We start from the raw sequence: 14,586 nt of genomic DNA, 5'->3' as shown, positions 1-14,586 counted from the left end.
GGAGGAATGCAGGAGCATTCTGGTTGTTGACTGACCAGTAGTTTTGTCTCAGCTGCACTTACTGTGCTGTGGGTAGTAGTAGGGGTGGGGTGAGAGGATGTGTGGAGTGCAGGGGTCACACCCACTGGGTCCCTGTGTCTTCCCTTCAGAAGTGATCAAATCTCCCATTTGTGGCAGAAGTGGGTGGGCATGGAGCTCCCATATAGACTGGGTGTGTATGTGTGTGTGTGAAGCACCTGTGTGGGTCGGGGGTGGGTGGGCCTGGAACACCCACTGTGGGCTGGGGGTGGGTAAGTCTGGGGTGCCTATGTGGGCTGCAGGTGGCTGGGCATGGAGCCCTATGTGGGCTGGGTGGGGCTAAGTCTTTGGCTTTTGTGTAGGTGGGGGGAGGGTGGACATGGGACTCCCCCATGTGGGCCATAGTGAGTGGGTCTGGGACTCCCCCATCTAGGCCGAGGGTGGGTGGGCCAACGGCATGAGTGGGCATGGAACCTGCCATGTGGGTTGATGGCTGTGGAGCCACTGGGGGTGGGTGGGCCTAGGATTTCCCATGTGGGCTAGGTATGAGTGGGCTTGGGAACCCCACCACTGTGAGTATGGGGTCCCTGTGTACCCTGGGGATGGGTGGGTAGGTCTGGGGCCCCTCCGTGTAGGGGTGGGTGGGCATGGAACCGACAGAGTCTCAATTCAGTGGCGAGAGCTGCTCTCCTCTAAGCATTCCCTTTAGAGCCCTAAGGTGTGGCAAATTTAGAGTTTGGGAACTATTTAGTGTCTGGCAACTAGCCTGACTGACCCTCCACCAGAGCCTTGCACCTGGAATGTGTGTGTGGGCGGGAGTTGGGGTATGAGTGGGGTAGGTGGGAGGTGGAGCTTGGGGAAGAGCCAGAGGAGTATATGCACTTGGGTGTGCATATGGTTAACACTTGCTAACTGAAGGGTTGTTGGTGATAGCCCATCCAGAGGTACCTCAAGAGGAAGGTGCCTGCCTGACAATCTACTTTCAGAAAACTCAGCCATTCAAAAGCCTCTGGAGCACAGTTTTGCTCTGAAAAACATGGGGTTGCTAAGTCAGAGTTGATTCGACAGCACCTGGTTTGGTTCTAAAAGGATGTGGGTACAGGGTTTTGTTTGATGCTGATAGGCCCAGTTTTAAGGGTCCCTTCTGGGACGGTGGGGCTGTGGGTCTGTGTCCCTCATCTGCTCCATTTAGATGTGCTGAGAGTCTGCATCCCCCTTTCCCTGAGATCACCTCCCCACCTTATGTGAAAATGGTCCAGCTCTACACTAAGCAAAGTTCTGCACAGGGCTGTGGTGTGAGTGTCCTTTGCAGCCTCATCCCTGTGTCCCTCTGGTGACAGCCCGCTTTCATTTCTTACTCCTTAGACTTGCTTTCTAGGAATCATCTGCATTTGTGTCTTCCTTTGACGAGGAGAAACCCAAGTTTCCCTTAAGTTGGTTCTGACTTGAATGGCACTGACAAAGCAATGAGCACAAGCCCAGTAATCCATGCAGTCTTGGCTTGTTTTCTGATGTTGCTGTCGCAGAAGTGATGCACTATGCAACGTGCCAGATAGTGGCGTCTGTGGACCTAGGGTCCAGCGGCTGATGGAGCCTGAAGGCAGCAGTGGGAAGTACTATTTTAGAGGGCTGTGTTGGGGGGTTGGGCAAACACCATTTTAGCATTTATCTCTCCTTCAGTCATGTGGGGGTGGATGTCCACGTCCATCCCTGCATCTTTGCACAGCTTGAGCAAGGTCTTGATGTTGTTCTTGGACAGCCTCAGGTATCTGTGTGAGAGAAAGTCAAAGAGGTCAGTGCAAGCAGATGTCACCACAGCTTCTAACTTTATTGAAAAGCATCAAGTCTGGGAGCTCTGGAAACTCTGGGAGGCACTGGTTTTCCAGACACTTTTGGAGTTGAGAAAGACCCAATAAAACAGCAGACACCACAGAACTGGGGGAGTTGCTCTGCTCTGACTCTTTTGGAAATCAATTTGGCAACATATCTACTAACCACCTCTCTTATGTTCTCCTTCCCCCACAAAATATTCATGATCTGACTCTAAATGTGGTCAAATTCTCAGCTTATTCCAAAGAAAGAAAGAAGTTAATAATAATAAAACAATGTTATACAGATGGGAGATGTGCATTCTAGCATAATAAACAGGAACATGAGGAAATCCCATTAACAGAGGAATGGAAAACTAAATAATGGAATATCTCATTTCAAGGACTCTTCTGCAACACGTAAAATGACATCAGGAAGAAAAAGGTACAGCATGATTGTGACATTATGCCAAGTGGGAAGACAAAACAAAAACATGAATTTTCACCTGTGCCTCTTATCGATGTATATATAATTTGTGTGATGTTAAAGGAAAAACAGGGAAGTGGAAACAACGAATGAACATAGTTATAGGATTGTTGCTGTTAAGTGCCGTTGTGTCAGTTCTGACCCATAGAGATCCTGTATAGGGTTTCTAAGGAGCAGCTGGTGAACTTGAACCGCCGACCTTGCAGTTCAAACTGCTTTGCAGTCTGGCACATTAACCCATAGCACCGTACCAGGACTCCATAGTTGTAGGATTTGAGGTGTTTATTTTCTTTTAATAATATGGTGTGGCACTGTAAGATAAGCACTGGACCACAAGGTCATTTGAATAGCAAGGTCGGTGGTTCAAACTCACCAGTCACTCCTTGGAAATTCTATACAGGGTTACTATGAATCAGAACTGACTTGATGGCACTTAACAGCAACAACACAATAAAAAAATTAGGCCGTTGATAAAAATGTCAACTAAAGCCCAGAATCCTGACTTGTACTAGGGACTGGAATTGATGGCCTTTGTATTCCATGATCCAGAGAGCTTTGATTCCACTGTCAACCCTGGTCTTTACCCTAGGTTTAGTATGAGGGGCAAGTCCTCTACTCAGGCTGTCTGTTGGTTGGTTACTTTACTATAGTCATCTGTAGCAAAGACATGTTGTTGTGACCCCTTGTTTCTACCCATCAAAAATGGTGTCCTGTCTCCTTCAAGGCAGTTCAGACCTCACTCTCCAATTACCACATCCAGATCACTTTCCCTGACAGCTGTAGCAACACAGACTTGGATTACCTCACACTTATGTGCATGTGGGTACTCACTAAATTCCCATTGCTGATCATGTCATTTTGAGGTTTGATTTTCTAATTGCTTCATTTTCCCAAATATTCGACCCCTACCCTCAACCTAAGGAGCTCTGGCAGTGTAGTGGTTACGAATCAGGCTGCGAACCTTAAGGTCAGCAGTTCAAAACTACCAGCTGTTCCACAGGAGAAAAATGAGGCTTTCTGCTCCCATAAAGATTTACAGCCTTGGAAACCCTGTACAGGGTCACTATGAGTCGGTTCCGACTCCACGGCACATAACCACCCCCACCCCCCACCCCCCCAACCTGGAGTCCTGGTGTTGTGCTGTGGGTTAATGCGCCAGACTGCAAAACTATTTGAACTGCAAGGTTGGTGGTTCAAGCTCATCAGCTGCTTCTCGGAAACCCTATACAGGGTCTCTACGGGTCAGAACGGACTCGACGGCACTTAACAACAACAACAACCCCTAATCCCAAGGGGTTAGGAGTCCTGTTCAAATAATTTTTCTCCACACCATGGGTCTAGGTAAGAAGCCAGAATTGGCTTCACAATCTGAAAGCCATTGTCAAAGTCAACTAGCCAAATAATTAAGGGTAAGAAGCTACTTTGGGTTCAAGGAGTCACCTGGCCATCTTTCAGCCAGCCAGTCAGTCCGTCATAACACCTAGACACTTCCCAGCCAGTCAGTGAATACAGTGTGGTGAGGGGCTGTTTATTGTCAATGCCAAAAGTTCCTCCTCCACTCAAGTTTCGGAACCTCATTAGTTACATCATTAAAGTCTTGGGGACGGAAAAGAGTTCCTGGGTGGTGGTGCAAATAGATAACCACTCAGTTGCTAACCTAACAGTTAGAGGTTCAAGTTCACCCAAAGGCACTTCAGAAAAAAGACCTGGTGATCTGCTTCTGAAAAATTAGTCAACGGAAACCCTAGGAAGTGCAGTTCTACTCTACCATATATGGGGACACCATAAGTTGGAATAGACCTTAATGGCAACTGGTCCTTTTAAATTTTTTCAGGGAGAGTGAGGCTTGGATTTTGAGAGGGGGAGATAAGCAAGCCGACTGTGTGGTGTTGTTGAAAATCAGTGGTTCTTGATAAGTAAGACAGCAGGTGAGAAGGGAGACCCTTTGATAAGGAACTAGAAATGCCAAGTGTTTTCACACTTTGTTCATGATCGTTTGGGAGTCTAAACCCCAAACACACAGCAGCTGTCCACTGGGAATGGTGGCTACTCTCACCAGCAATTCAACACCATAGCGAATACACCCCTTAGGAGAATTCCCTGTTCAAACAAGGCCACTGTTTTCTTCTGGATAATATCCATGGTTTGTATTGTGAAATAAACTGAAGCTATGAAGAGCCGAAAGGCATGCCACCAAAATGGCAGAACATGCTCATCCAGGTGGGGGTCTATGAGTGGGCAGGCTGCTCAGAAACCCTAACAGATCACTGCCATGCCAAACCCACCCTCCCAGACCTTCAGGGATTCTGAGCACAAGCGGTTGTGGTGAAAGTTGACCCCTCCCTGCCCATCTGGTGTCTCTCACCGGCAGCTCAGCACCTCCTCTGGCTTCAACATTTTCACAGCCTCCATTTTGGGTTCAGTGCCCTTCTCCATGAGGGACATCAGCTTGCGCTCATAAGAGATATCAGGCGTCTTGGTTGCCCAGTCTTTCATGAGGTTACTCTTCCGTGGCGGGAAGATACTATCCGGGTATATGGGATCTAAACTGCTTTGTCGACGGTGTGAGCCGCCTCGGGGAGAGGAATCCATGGCCAATGTATCCTTGTTGTCTAAATCTGAAATGGAATGTATGCTAGAGGTAAGAGGTATGGGAGTCAGGAAAAGGATGAAAGCTTTCAATTACCATAACCTGGTTTGAGACAGGAGGCCTTTTCAAAGCAGGATCTACTTTTTAGCATTTGCTTGAGCCTTACTCATTTTGTCTCTCTCCTTTTTCTGCCTCACTGGTTCTGTCCCCTTTCCTTCTTCCTTTCTTTTCTTCTTCCTTCTGTCCCCATCACTCAAACTTTTCTCCTCCTTTTCCCCAGAAGGATTTCACCTATACGGAATTAGCCAACAGAGGTTTGGAAAAATATAAGAGGAGCTGCAATTTGAGCCGACTTTTAAAGGCTAGTTTGCAGATGGAAAAGTGAGGAGAGTTTTGACAGTCTGAAGGAATGGCATGCACAAAAGCACACATGTCTGAAATGAAAGGGAGAGTGTCTAAAGAAGTAGGTAGCATCAGGATTAAAGGAAGAGTAGTTAATGTCAATGGCTTTCTTCTACTTGATCAGCAATCAATGTCCATGGAAGTGTTGTTGCTAAGTGCCATTGAGTTGGTTCTAACTCATAATGAACCTGTATAGGGTTTCCAAGGAGTGGCTGGTGGGTTCGAACCTCGAACCTTATGCTTAACAGTAAAAAAATCTGTTGCTTTTGTTTTAAATATATATATTTCTCTAGTACACCACCAGCCATACCACATTTTACATATTTTTTTGTTTTGTCGAAATGCATTTATATCATCAAGGAAAAGAAAATATCTTCCTTCTAGATCTCTGGTCTAGAAGGAAGATGGAGTCCTGGTGTGATGCTGTGGGCTAATTTGTCAGACTGCAAAGTTGTTTGAACTGCAAGGTCGGTGGTTCAAGCTCACCAGCTGCTCCTTGGAAACCCTTTACGGGTCACTATGGGTTAGAATCGACTCGACGGCACTTAACAACAACAAAGAGCTCTGGTGGCACAGTGGGTTACACATTGGACTGCTAACTTCAAGGTTAGCAGTTTGAATCCACCAGCCATTCCATGGACTTTTCTGCTCTCATAAAGATTTACAACTGTAGAAAACCTATACAGGGTTGCTATGAGTTGGAACCAACTCCACAGCACAGCAGCAGCAATATTTATTAAGGGGGTTCTGGTAACATAGTGGTTTATACATTAGGCTGCTAACCTCAAGGTCGGTAGTTTGAATCCCCTAGTTGCTCCACAGGAGAAAGATGAGGCTTTCTACTTGGAAACTACTATACAGGGTTGGAACCAACTTGACGGCACACAACCACCACCACCAATATTTATAAACAGTCCTGGTATGGTGTTGTAGGATAAGAACTGCACTGCCAACCACAAAGTCAGCATTCAAACCCACCATTCACTTAGAAACAGTGTCACTATTAATCAGAACTGACTTGACACCACACAACCACCATCACCAATATTTATAAGGAGTTCTGGATGTGGTGCTGTAGGATAAGTGCTTGACTGCTAACTGCAAGGTTGGCACTTCAAGTCCACCAGCTGCTCCTCAGAAACCCTGGGTTTCTGAGAAGCACAGGTTTGCTATGAGTTGTAATTGACATGACAACACTTAGCAACACCAACAATCCTTATAAAAGCTAAATATACACCCTTCTTTAAATACTGCAATTGATCAGCCCTCCAAAATAGTACTAATGATGATGAAAGTCATTCTTATTTTGTTACTGATTTTAAGTAAAATGATTTTAGCGCCTCACCAGTTAAAATGCTATTTGCTGCTAGTTTTTGGTATATGTTTTATAACATTTTTAAAGCACTTACAAAGAGGTTTTTTTTTTTTTCTTTTAAATTAATAACACTTGCTTAATTATGTTTATTGCATTTCTAACATCTACTCATATGGTTCCATATGGTTTTTCCTTTAATTAATGGATGTAATAAATTTTTGTTAGATACACTGATATGGAATTCTAGCCTGCTAGAATAAATCCCAGTTAGTTAAAATACATTTATTATTAAGGCATATGCCACTTTATGCTTGATACAGTATATTTACTAAAATTTTAGTTCGATTTTTTAATGTATATTTAAGTGGAGTTAGCCCACATTGTACAATATGTTAATATTAAGGTTATGCTGACTCATCATATGAATGTAGAAATGTCTATATTTTCTGTGGTCTGTAATACTTGAAGCAAAAGTGGGGATACCTACTCTCTAAAGGCTAGATGGAACCCCAGTGTGAAATATTTTATCCAGTTGTCATTTTTGGTGGGAAAGTGTCAGTCACCCTTTAGTCTTCACTGTGGTATTTGCTCCATTTAACTTTCCTAATTTGTATTGTATGTATTTTAATAATTTATAGCTTTTCTAGAAATCATTCATTTTTTCTAGGTTTTCAAATACATTGTATATGTTTAATCTGGGTTCTCTAGAGGAGCAAAACCAATACAGTGTATATAGAAATATATGAGGGGGCTTCAAAAAGGGGACTTCCATTATCTTTTCATTCCATTTATATATAATAAAATTATACCATATACATGGACCTCACCAGATGGAATACATAGAAATCAAATTAACTACATCTATGGAAAGTGACAGTGGAAAAGCTTTCATCATCATAAAAAACAAGGCAAGGGGCAGACCACATGATAGCAAGACCAATGGCTTCTTCATTGCAAATACCTTTTTTAAACAACATAAAAGATGACTATACACATGGATCTCACCAGATGGAATACACAGAAATCAAATTGACTACATCCAGGGAAAGAGACAGTTGAAAAGCTCCATATCATCAGCCAAAACAAGGCACAGGGTAGACTATGGGACACACCATCAATTGCTTATATGCAAATTCAGGCTGAAGCTGAAGAAAATGAAAACAAATCCATAAAAGCCAAAATATAACCTTGAATATATCCCACCTGAATTTAGAGATCATTTGAAGAACAGATTTGAAGCACATGAAAGACTGGACACCATGAGTTGTGGGATGACATCAAAAATATCATACAGGAAGAAAGCAAAAGGTCATTACAAGAAAGAAGGAAAAGATCAAAATGGATGTCAGAAGAGACTTTGAAACTTGCTCGCCAGCATAGAGATGCTAAATCAAATGGAAAAAGTGAGGAGGTATAAGAGCTGAACAGAAAATTTCAAAGGTCAGCTCAAGAAGACAAAGTCAACTATAATGATGAAATGCACAAAGACCTGGAGTTAGAAAACCAAAAGGGAAGAACACACTCAGTATTTCTCAAGCTGAGGGATTTAAAGAAAAAGTTCAAACCTTGATTTTGAACTGAAGTATTCTATGGGCAAAATACTGAATGGTGAAGAAAGCATCAAAGAAGATGGAAAGGATACACAGAGTCACTGTACCAAAAAGAAATAGTCGCTGTTTAACCTTTCCAAGAGGTAGCAATATGGTTAAGAACAATGATGCTGAGGAAGAATTCCAAGGTGCATTGAAGTCATTGTCAAAGAATAAGGAAATGGGAATTGACAGAACACATATAGAAATCTTTCAACAAAGTGTGCGGTACTAGAGGCACTCACTCATCTATGCTAAGAAACTTGGAAGACAACTACCTGGCCAACTGACTGGAAGAGATCTGTATTTGTGCCTATTAAAAAGGGAGGTGACCCAACAGAATGCAGAAATCATCAGACAATATCATTGATATCCCCATGAGATTAAAGTTTTACTGAAGGTAATACAGAAATGGCTACAACCATACATTGACAAAGAACTTCCAGCGTTTCAAGCTGGATTCAGAAAAGGACGTGGAACAAGGAATATCATTGCTAACATCAGATGGATCTTGACTGAAAGCAGAGAGCATTAGAAAGATGTTTACCTGTGCTTTATTGACTACACAAAGACTTTCAATTGTGTGGATCATGACAAGCTATGGGCAACATTGTGAATATGAGTGTTCTGGAACACTTAATTGTAGTCCTGAGAAACCTGTACATAGACCAAGAGGCAGTTGTTAGAACAGAACAAGGGAACACCAAATGGTTTAAAATCAGGAAAGTTGTGTGCCAGCGTTGTATTCTTTCACCATACTTATTCAATGTGTATGCCGAGCAAATAATCCTAGAAGATGGATTATATGAAGAAAAAGGTGGCATCAGGATTGGAGGAAGACTCACTAAATATGCAGATGATACAACCTTGCTTGCTGAATGTGAAGAGGACTTAAAATATTTATTGATGAAGATCAAAGACCACAGCCTTCAGTATGGGTTGCACTTCAATGTAAAGAAAACAGAAATTCTCACCACTGGACCAATAAATAGCATTCACATAAATGGAGAAAAGATTCAAGTTGTCAATAACTTTATTTTGCTTGAATCAACCATCAACACTCATGGAAGCAGCAGTCAAGAAATTAAATGACATATTGCATTGGGCAAATCTGCGGCACAAGACCTCTTTAAAGTATTCAAAAGCAAAGATGTCAGTTTGAGGATTAAGGCGCACCTGACACAAGTCAAGGTATTTTCTATAACTTCATATGCATGCCGAAGTTGGAGAGTGAATAATGAAGACCTTAGAAGAACTGATGCATTTGAGTTATAGTTGGAGGAGAATATTGGAAGTATCATGGACTTCCAAAAGAACAAATAGATCTGTGTTGGAAGAAGTATAGCCAGAGTGCTTCTTGGACGCCAGGAAGGCCAGACTTCATCATTCATATTTCAGACATATTGTAGGAAGGGACCAGTCCTTGGAGAAGGATATCATTATTTGATAAAGTGGAGGATCAGAGAAAAAGAGGAAGACTCCCAACAAAATTAATTGGCACAGTGGCAGCATCAATGGGCTCAAACATAGCAACAATTGTGAGGTTAGCCCAGAATAAGTCAGTGTTTTGTTCTGTTGTGCATAGGGTTGTTATGAGACGGTACCATCTTGATGGCATCTAACAAAAACAACAACATACATAAATACATACATATATATGGATAGAGAGAGGGGGTATATTTATTTCAAGGATCTGGATCCTGCAGTTGTGGAAGCAAGTCCCAAATCCATGGGTCAGACATCAGACCGGAGGCTCCTCCTGACTCTCAAAGTTGAATCCCAATCCGCCAAAGCAGGCAGACATCCACATATACCTTGTCTCCTCAGTTGTTGACTGTGTTGGTATTGATATTTCACATTTACAGTAACTTTGAAAAAATTCCCAGGTAGAGCCTCCTGTGGTCCAGGTCACTCATTAGGCCACAGCTGGGCTTGGAGCACCCTCCATGGGCCACCCTGAATATCTGACATATTTACCCTGATATGTTATGTTGTGGGTTAATGCACTGGACTGCAAGGTTGGTTTGAACTGCAAGGATGCTTGCTAATCAAGCTCACTAACCACTTCTTGAAAACCCTATACAGGGTTTCTATGAGTCTGAACTGGCTTGACAGCACTTAACAATAACAACAACAACATGGTGGCCGATTAGTCATGGGATGCCTTTCCCCATTCATCCATGACATCTTGGTCTGGCCATGAAAGATGTGGGACAATGACAAGATGATGTGATGGGAAAAGGGAGGAGCGGTGAGGGTCCAGAGGTGCTGGGGAGGCCAGTGGGGGAGATAAAAATGAGGAGAGAAGGAAGAGGAAGTGTGTGGCTATGGGACACGTTGGCTGAAGATGAGTGGGGTCCCCATCTAGGGTGGGCAGTGGGAGGTGGACAACACCTGACTGCCACCACTACTACCACCTTTAACCCTGCAGACACTGAGGTGGTGAGGAAGGAGTGGTGGAGAAGGGGCAAGTCATGCCTTGAGCATCCTGAGATGCAGTAGGGCCACCCAATGAGCAATGAGTGACTGGGTCATGGGGGCCTTTGGTGTCAATAAATTGGGTGTGGCCCCCAACTCTCACATAACAACCTGGTCTTTGGAATATAACCATGTTGACAAATGAGGAGTGGGTGTATATTGTGAGTAGGCCACACTTTCAACGAGGTTCCCCTATCAACTGATCAGCTGCTCACATCAGATCACAAGATGGAAGATGACCACACATCTACCAAACCACTGAGAGTCATGGACTAACCAAATTGACATATAACCTTAACAGTCAGTGTGTATGTATGTTGTTGTTAGGTGTTGTCTTGAATTCTAATTCATGATGACCCAAGTATGCAGATTAAAAGGTACCTCTGAGTGGCTTTGAACCACCAACCTTTCTATTAGTAATCCAGCACTTAACCCTGAACCATTCAGGGACTTCTTTTACTTTGTGTCCTTGTTGTTGTTAAGTGCCATTGAGTCAGTTTTGGGATAATCTGCTTTGGAGATAATGGGATACATGACAGATCTATCCCTAAGTATTTCTGAATCTTTAAATATTGTTCATTCATCTGTCATATATGTCCTGGGGTAGGATTGCAGGCCTTTACTCTTCGTGGAATGTTGATGTCAGTCCAATTCATTTTGTTTTGTAACTTAATTTATCTTTATCTATATAAGCTTGCAAAATTTCATCAGTTCAAAAAATTTACCATGATGTGTCAGACTGCAAAGTCGTCTGAACTGCAAGGTCGGTGGTTCATCAGCTGCTCCTTGGAAACCCTATACAGGTCGCTATGGGTCAGAATCAACTCGACGGCACTTAACAACAACTTAGTGGTAATGAGTCTAGAATGGACTCATATGGCAACTAAAGACAACAACAATGAGACAGTCTAGATCACGTATAGAGGAACAGTGGCATGGGAAGATGATATGATTTGACCATGGTCTCATAATGACTGAATTGGGATGCTTTATGCCCAGCATGGTCTCTGTCTTGGAAGCTGGTCCTTGGCAGGGTGACAGTCATGTGGCCTTAGCATTCCCTGCTTGTGCATGGTGGAAATTTGTGCTATATCCTAGAGGAATCATGAGCTTCATATCCTCTTTGTCACTGTTATGAAGTAAATTACTTAATATGACTCCCTCTAGCCATATTCCTCCATTTTGTGATGTATTAAAAATCCTAGCCTCTATGCCTGTGGCTATGGTCTCTTTTTGGAGTGAGCTGTTCATTAATTACATTAATGAGGCAGGATTAGGGTGGGATGTATCTTGAGTTGATGCCTTGCTAGAGGGTATAACTCAAATCATCATCCTTGGTTTTCTTGTGGGTGTGTTCTGTATCCAGTGATGCTCTGACAAAGTGCTATCTCTTGTTCTGGATGTTGCATCTTGTCTTTGTCTGATTTCTAGTTCTTGGTACTTGAGACCGTAGCTATCTTTTGACCTCATTTGCCAACTTCCCCAGCTTTCTGAGCCACTGGTCTGTCATCTGACCTGCTAATCTGGATTTGTCAGTTTCTGCAGCCATGTGGGTGAGGAGAGACCTCCAGACTCATGGATTGGGGACTTGTCATCCTCCATAACCACATGAGCCATTTCCTTTAAATAATTTCAGTGGTTTCCCATTTCAGTCAATAAGACATTATAGAAAAGTAAATCTGAGACTTCTACTCTAGGCTAAGATGGAATAGCAGGGACTGGACTTACATTCACTTTAAACAATTTGAAAGTGGATATATTATATGAAAAAGCAGTTTTCAGGTACTGGACAAAAGGAAATAAAGTAGTTATTCTTTTTTTTTAAGTTTTTATTGTGAATTATGTGGGTTTACTTGGGAGGACATCAGTTTTACATTCCTCCTATCATATTTTGTTTCATTGCAATGATTAGAATCCCCTTCATGCATCATCAAATAACCAAATAACCCCACAGGTCTGTACCCTTACCGCCAGCACATAGCCCTTCTCCTTCCCTGAGTTCAGTGTCCCAAGCCGCTCCATCTGTCCACGCCATCTTCTCTGTCTCCATCCCTGGTGTCACTGCCTCCCTGGGTAGGGTCCCCCTCTCCGCTCTTCTTACTTGATGGTCCCAGGGACCTCTGCTCCTGGGCTGCAAAATCAATCACTCTCCTCCTTTTGTCAAAAAACATCTACCTCATGTTTCCTAGTTACAAGTCAGTCCTGATGTCAGTTATTCACTATTGTACCACAAGAGTCTTATTCCCATTTCCTTTCGCCAGTCTAGTTCCATCAGACAGGAAATCATTCAGTGGAGATTCTACCTACCCCTGCCCCATTTGGAACTAGGCTCCCTCTTGAAATCTTGTAAGCCAGTCACTTCTTGCCTTTATAGCCACCTCCAACCCCAAGATGGCCAAAGTTCGTCTCTCATACTTTGGACATATTGTCAGGAGGGAATAGTCGCTGGAGAAGGATATCATGTTTGGTAAGATGGAGGGTCAGAGAAAAAGAGGAAGACCCCCAACGAGATGGATTGGCCAGGTGGCAGCATCAATGGACTCAAGTGTGGCAACAGTAGTGAGGTTGGCCGAGGATTGGACATTGTTTCATTCTGCTGTGCATAAGGTTGCTATGAGTCAGTGCCGACTTGATGGCACCTAACAACAACATCCATAAGTATAGGTAAAGTTCATCAAACTGTAGTGGGTTACTGTTTTTTCCCCCTCTTCTTTCTTCTTCTAGTGAGTTCTGATCATCCAGCCATTGAAGCCAGGTCAAGTGGGTAATTATCTGCCAGTATGGGTGTTCTTGTGCATCTCCCCTCACTTCATATCAGCTGGATGCTTCACTCTCCGCTCTAGTCTTCTGTGGCCATGTCACTGCCTCTGGGCCCAGGAGTCCCCAGGTATTGCTGTACTGCTGGCCATCCAGGTCTCCACCAGGGTTCACAGGGGTCTATTGAATGTGGTCAGACTTAGCTCCCAATTTCATTGCTGTTTTTTCCCCCTCTTTCCCTTATTGGTGACCAACATGGTCACCAGACAGACCACATGCCTGCTCATGTATTCCCCTTGAGTCTTAGTCTTGGAAGGGAGTTTGCTCTGAGGTGACCCGACCACTTGCCTTGATGACTCCCGGGTGAACAACTTACTTGTTCTTGTAGTAATCGATCAGACTGCCATTATTGTTTCTGAATTTTCCTGCTGGTCTTTCTTTCATGAAGTATCTTCTGTTCTTCTAGCCACTCCAGGCTGGTCTACACATCCTATCCAGTGGATATTTCCCACCTCAGATGATTCTGGGTGGCATTCTGGATTTTACCTATGGTCTTATGCAATGCAAAGACTCCACAGGAAGCCTTTTTCACTGGGAAACTTCTAGCCCCTTTTAGGCTGAAGACAGACTTACAAACTTTCTATTGTGATGATTCTAGTTATTCCTTTCTCCCCGTCTCAAGTGTCTATTTTACAATGGTAGGCAAGGGAACCTGAGATTCTTAACCTAAGCATCTTAACATTATTCCCCTTTTTAACCCATTCAAACCATGCCTCAATCCCTGTATCCTGGAGCCCTGTTGTTTTAAGGTTAGGGTTACCTCTGTCCCACTTAGCCCATGAGAACCTGCCTAACTTTTCTCCCATCCACCTTGTACTTCCATTCCCCTCTCCCCTTTTGTGTATTGCCCCCTCCCAGCACCCAAGCGATCCTGTGTCTATTCCCTACCCTGTGCTCTATCTTCCCCTTCTTCCCTCTCCTCCTCTCATCCCGTACATCCTGGTGATCAGCATATATATATATATATTCCCCTTTTAGGGTGGGTTCTTTTCCTTAGTCTTTTACAATAATGGTCCTATGTAGTATTTCTCCTTTTGTGACTGACTAATTTCACTCAGCATAATGTCCTCAAGGTTCATCCA

At 43.4% G+C, this 14,586-nt stretch overlaps 1 protein-coding gene across 1 annotated transcript in view; it reads right to left on the bottom strand.

Annotated features, from left to right (window-relative positions):
- Positions 1-1,639: 1,639 nt before the first annotated feature.
- LOC102811464 (chromosome unknown open reading frame, human C16orf78) overlaps positions 1,640-14,586 on the bottom strand; it is a 56,810-nt gene continuing 43,863 nt past the window's right edge. Inside the window, exons 3-4 of the mRNA XM_006874387.1 lie at positions 4,679-4,931; positions 1,640-1,787 (exon numbers count right to left, since the gene is read on the bottom strand). Coding sequence (XP_006874449.1) covers positions 1,640-1,787; positions 4,679-4,931 — 401 coding nt within the window. The remainder of the gene's footprint in view (positions 1,788-4,678; positions 4,932-14,586) is intronic.

The sequence above is a fragment of the Chrysochloris asiatica genome, unplaced genomic scaffold, assembly GCF_000296735.1.
Source record: "Chrysochloris asiatica unplaced genomic scaffold, ChrAsi1.0 scaffold00273, whole genome shotgun sequence".
Lineage (NCBI taxonomy): Eukaryota > Metazoa > Chordata > Mammalia > Afrosoricida > Chrysochloridae > Chrysochloris > Chrysochloris asiatica.
Note: the sequence above shows the minus strand (reverse complement) of the source record. Positions and strands in the feature narration are given on the sequence as shown.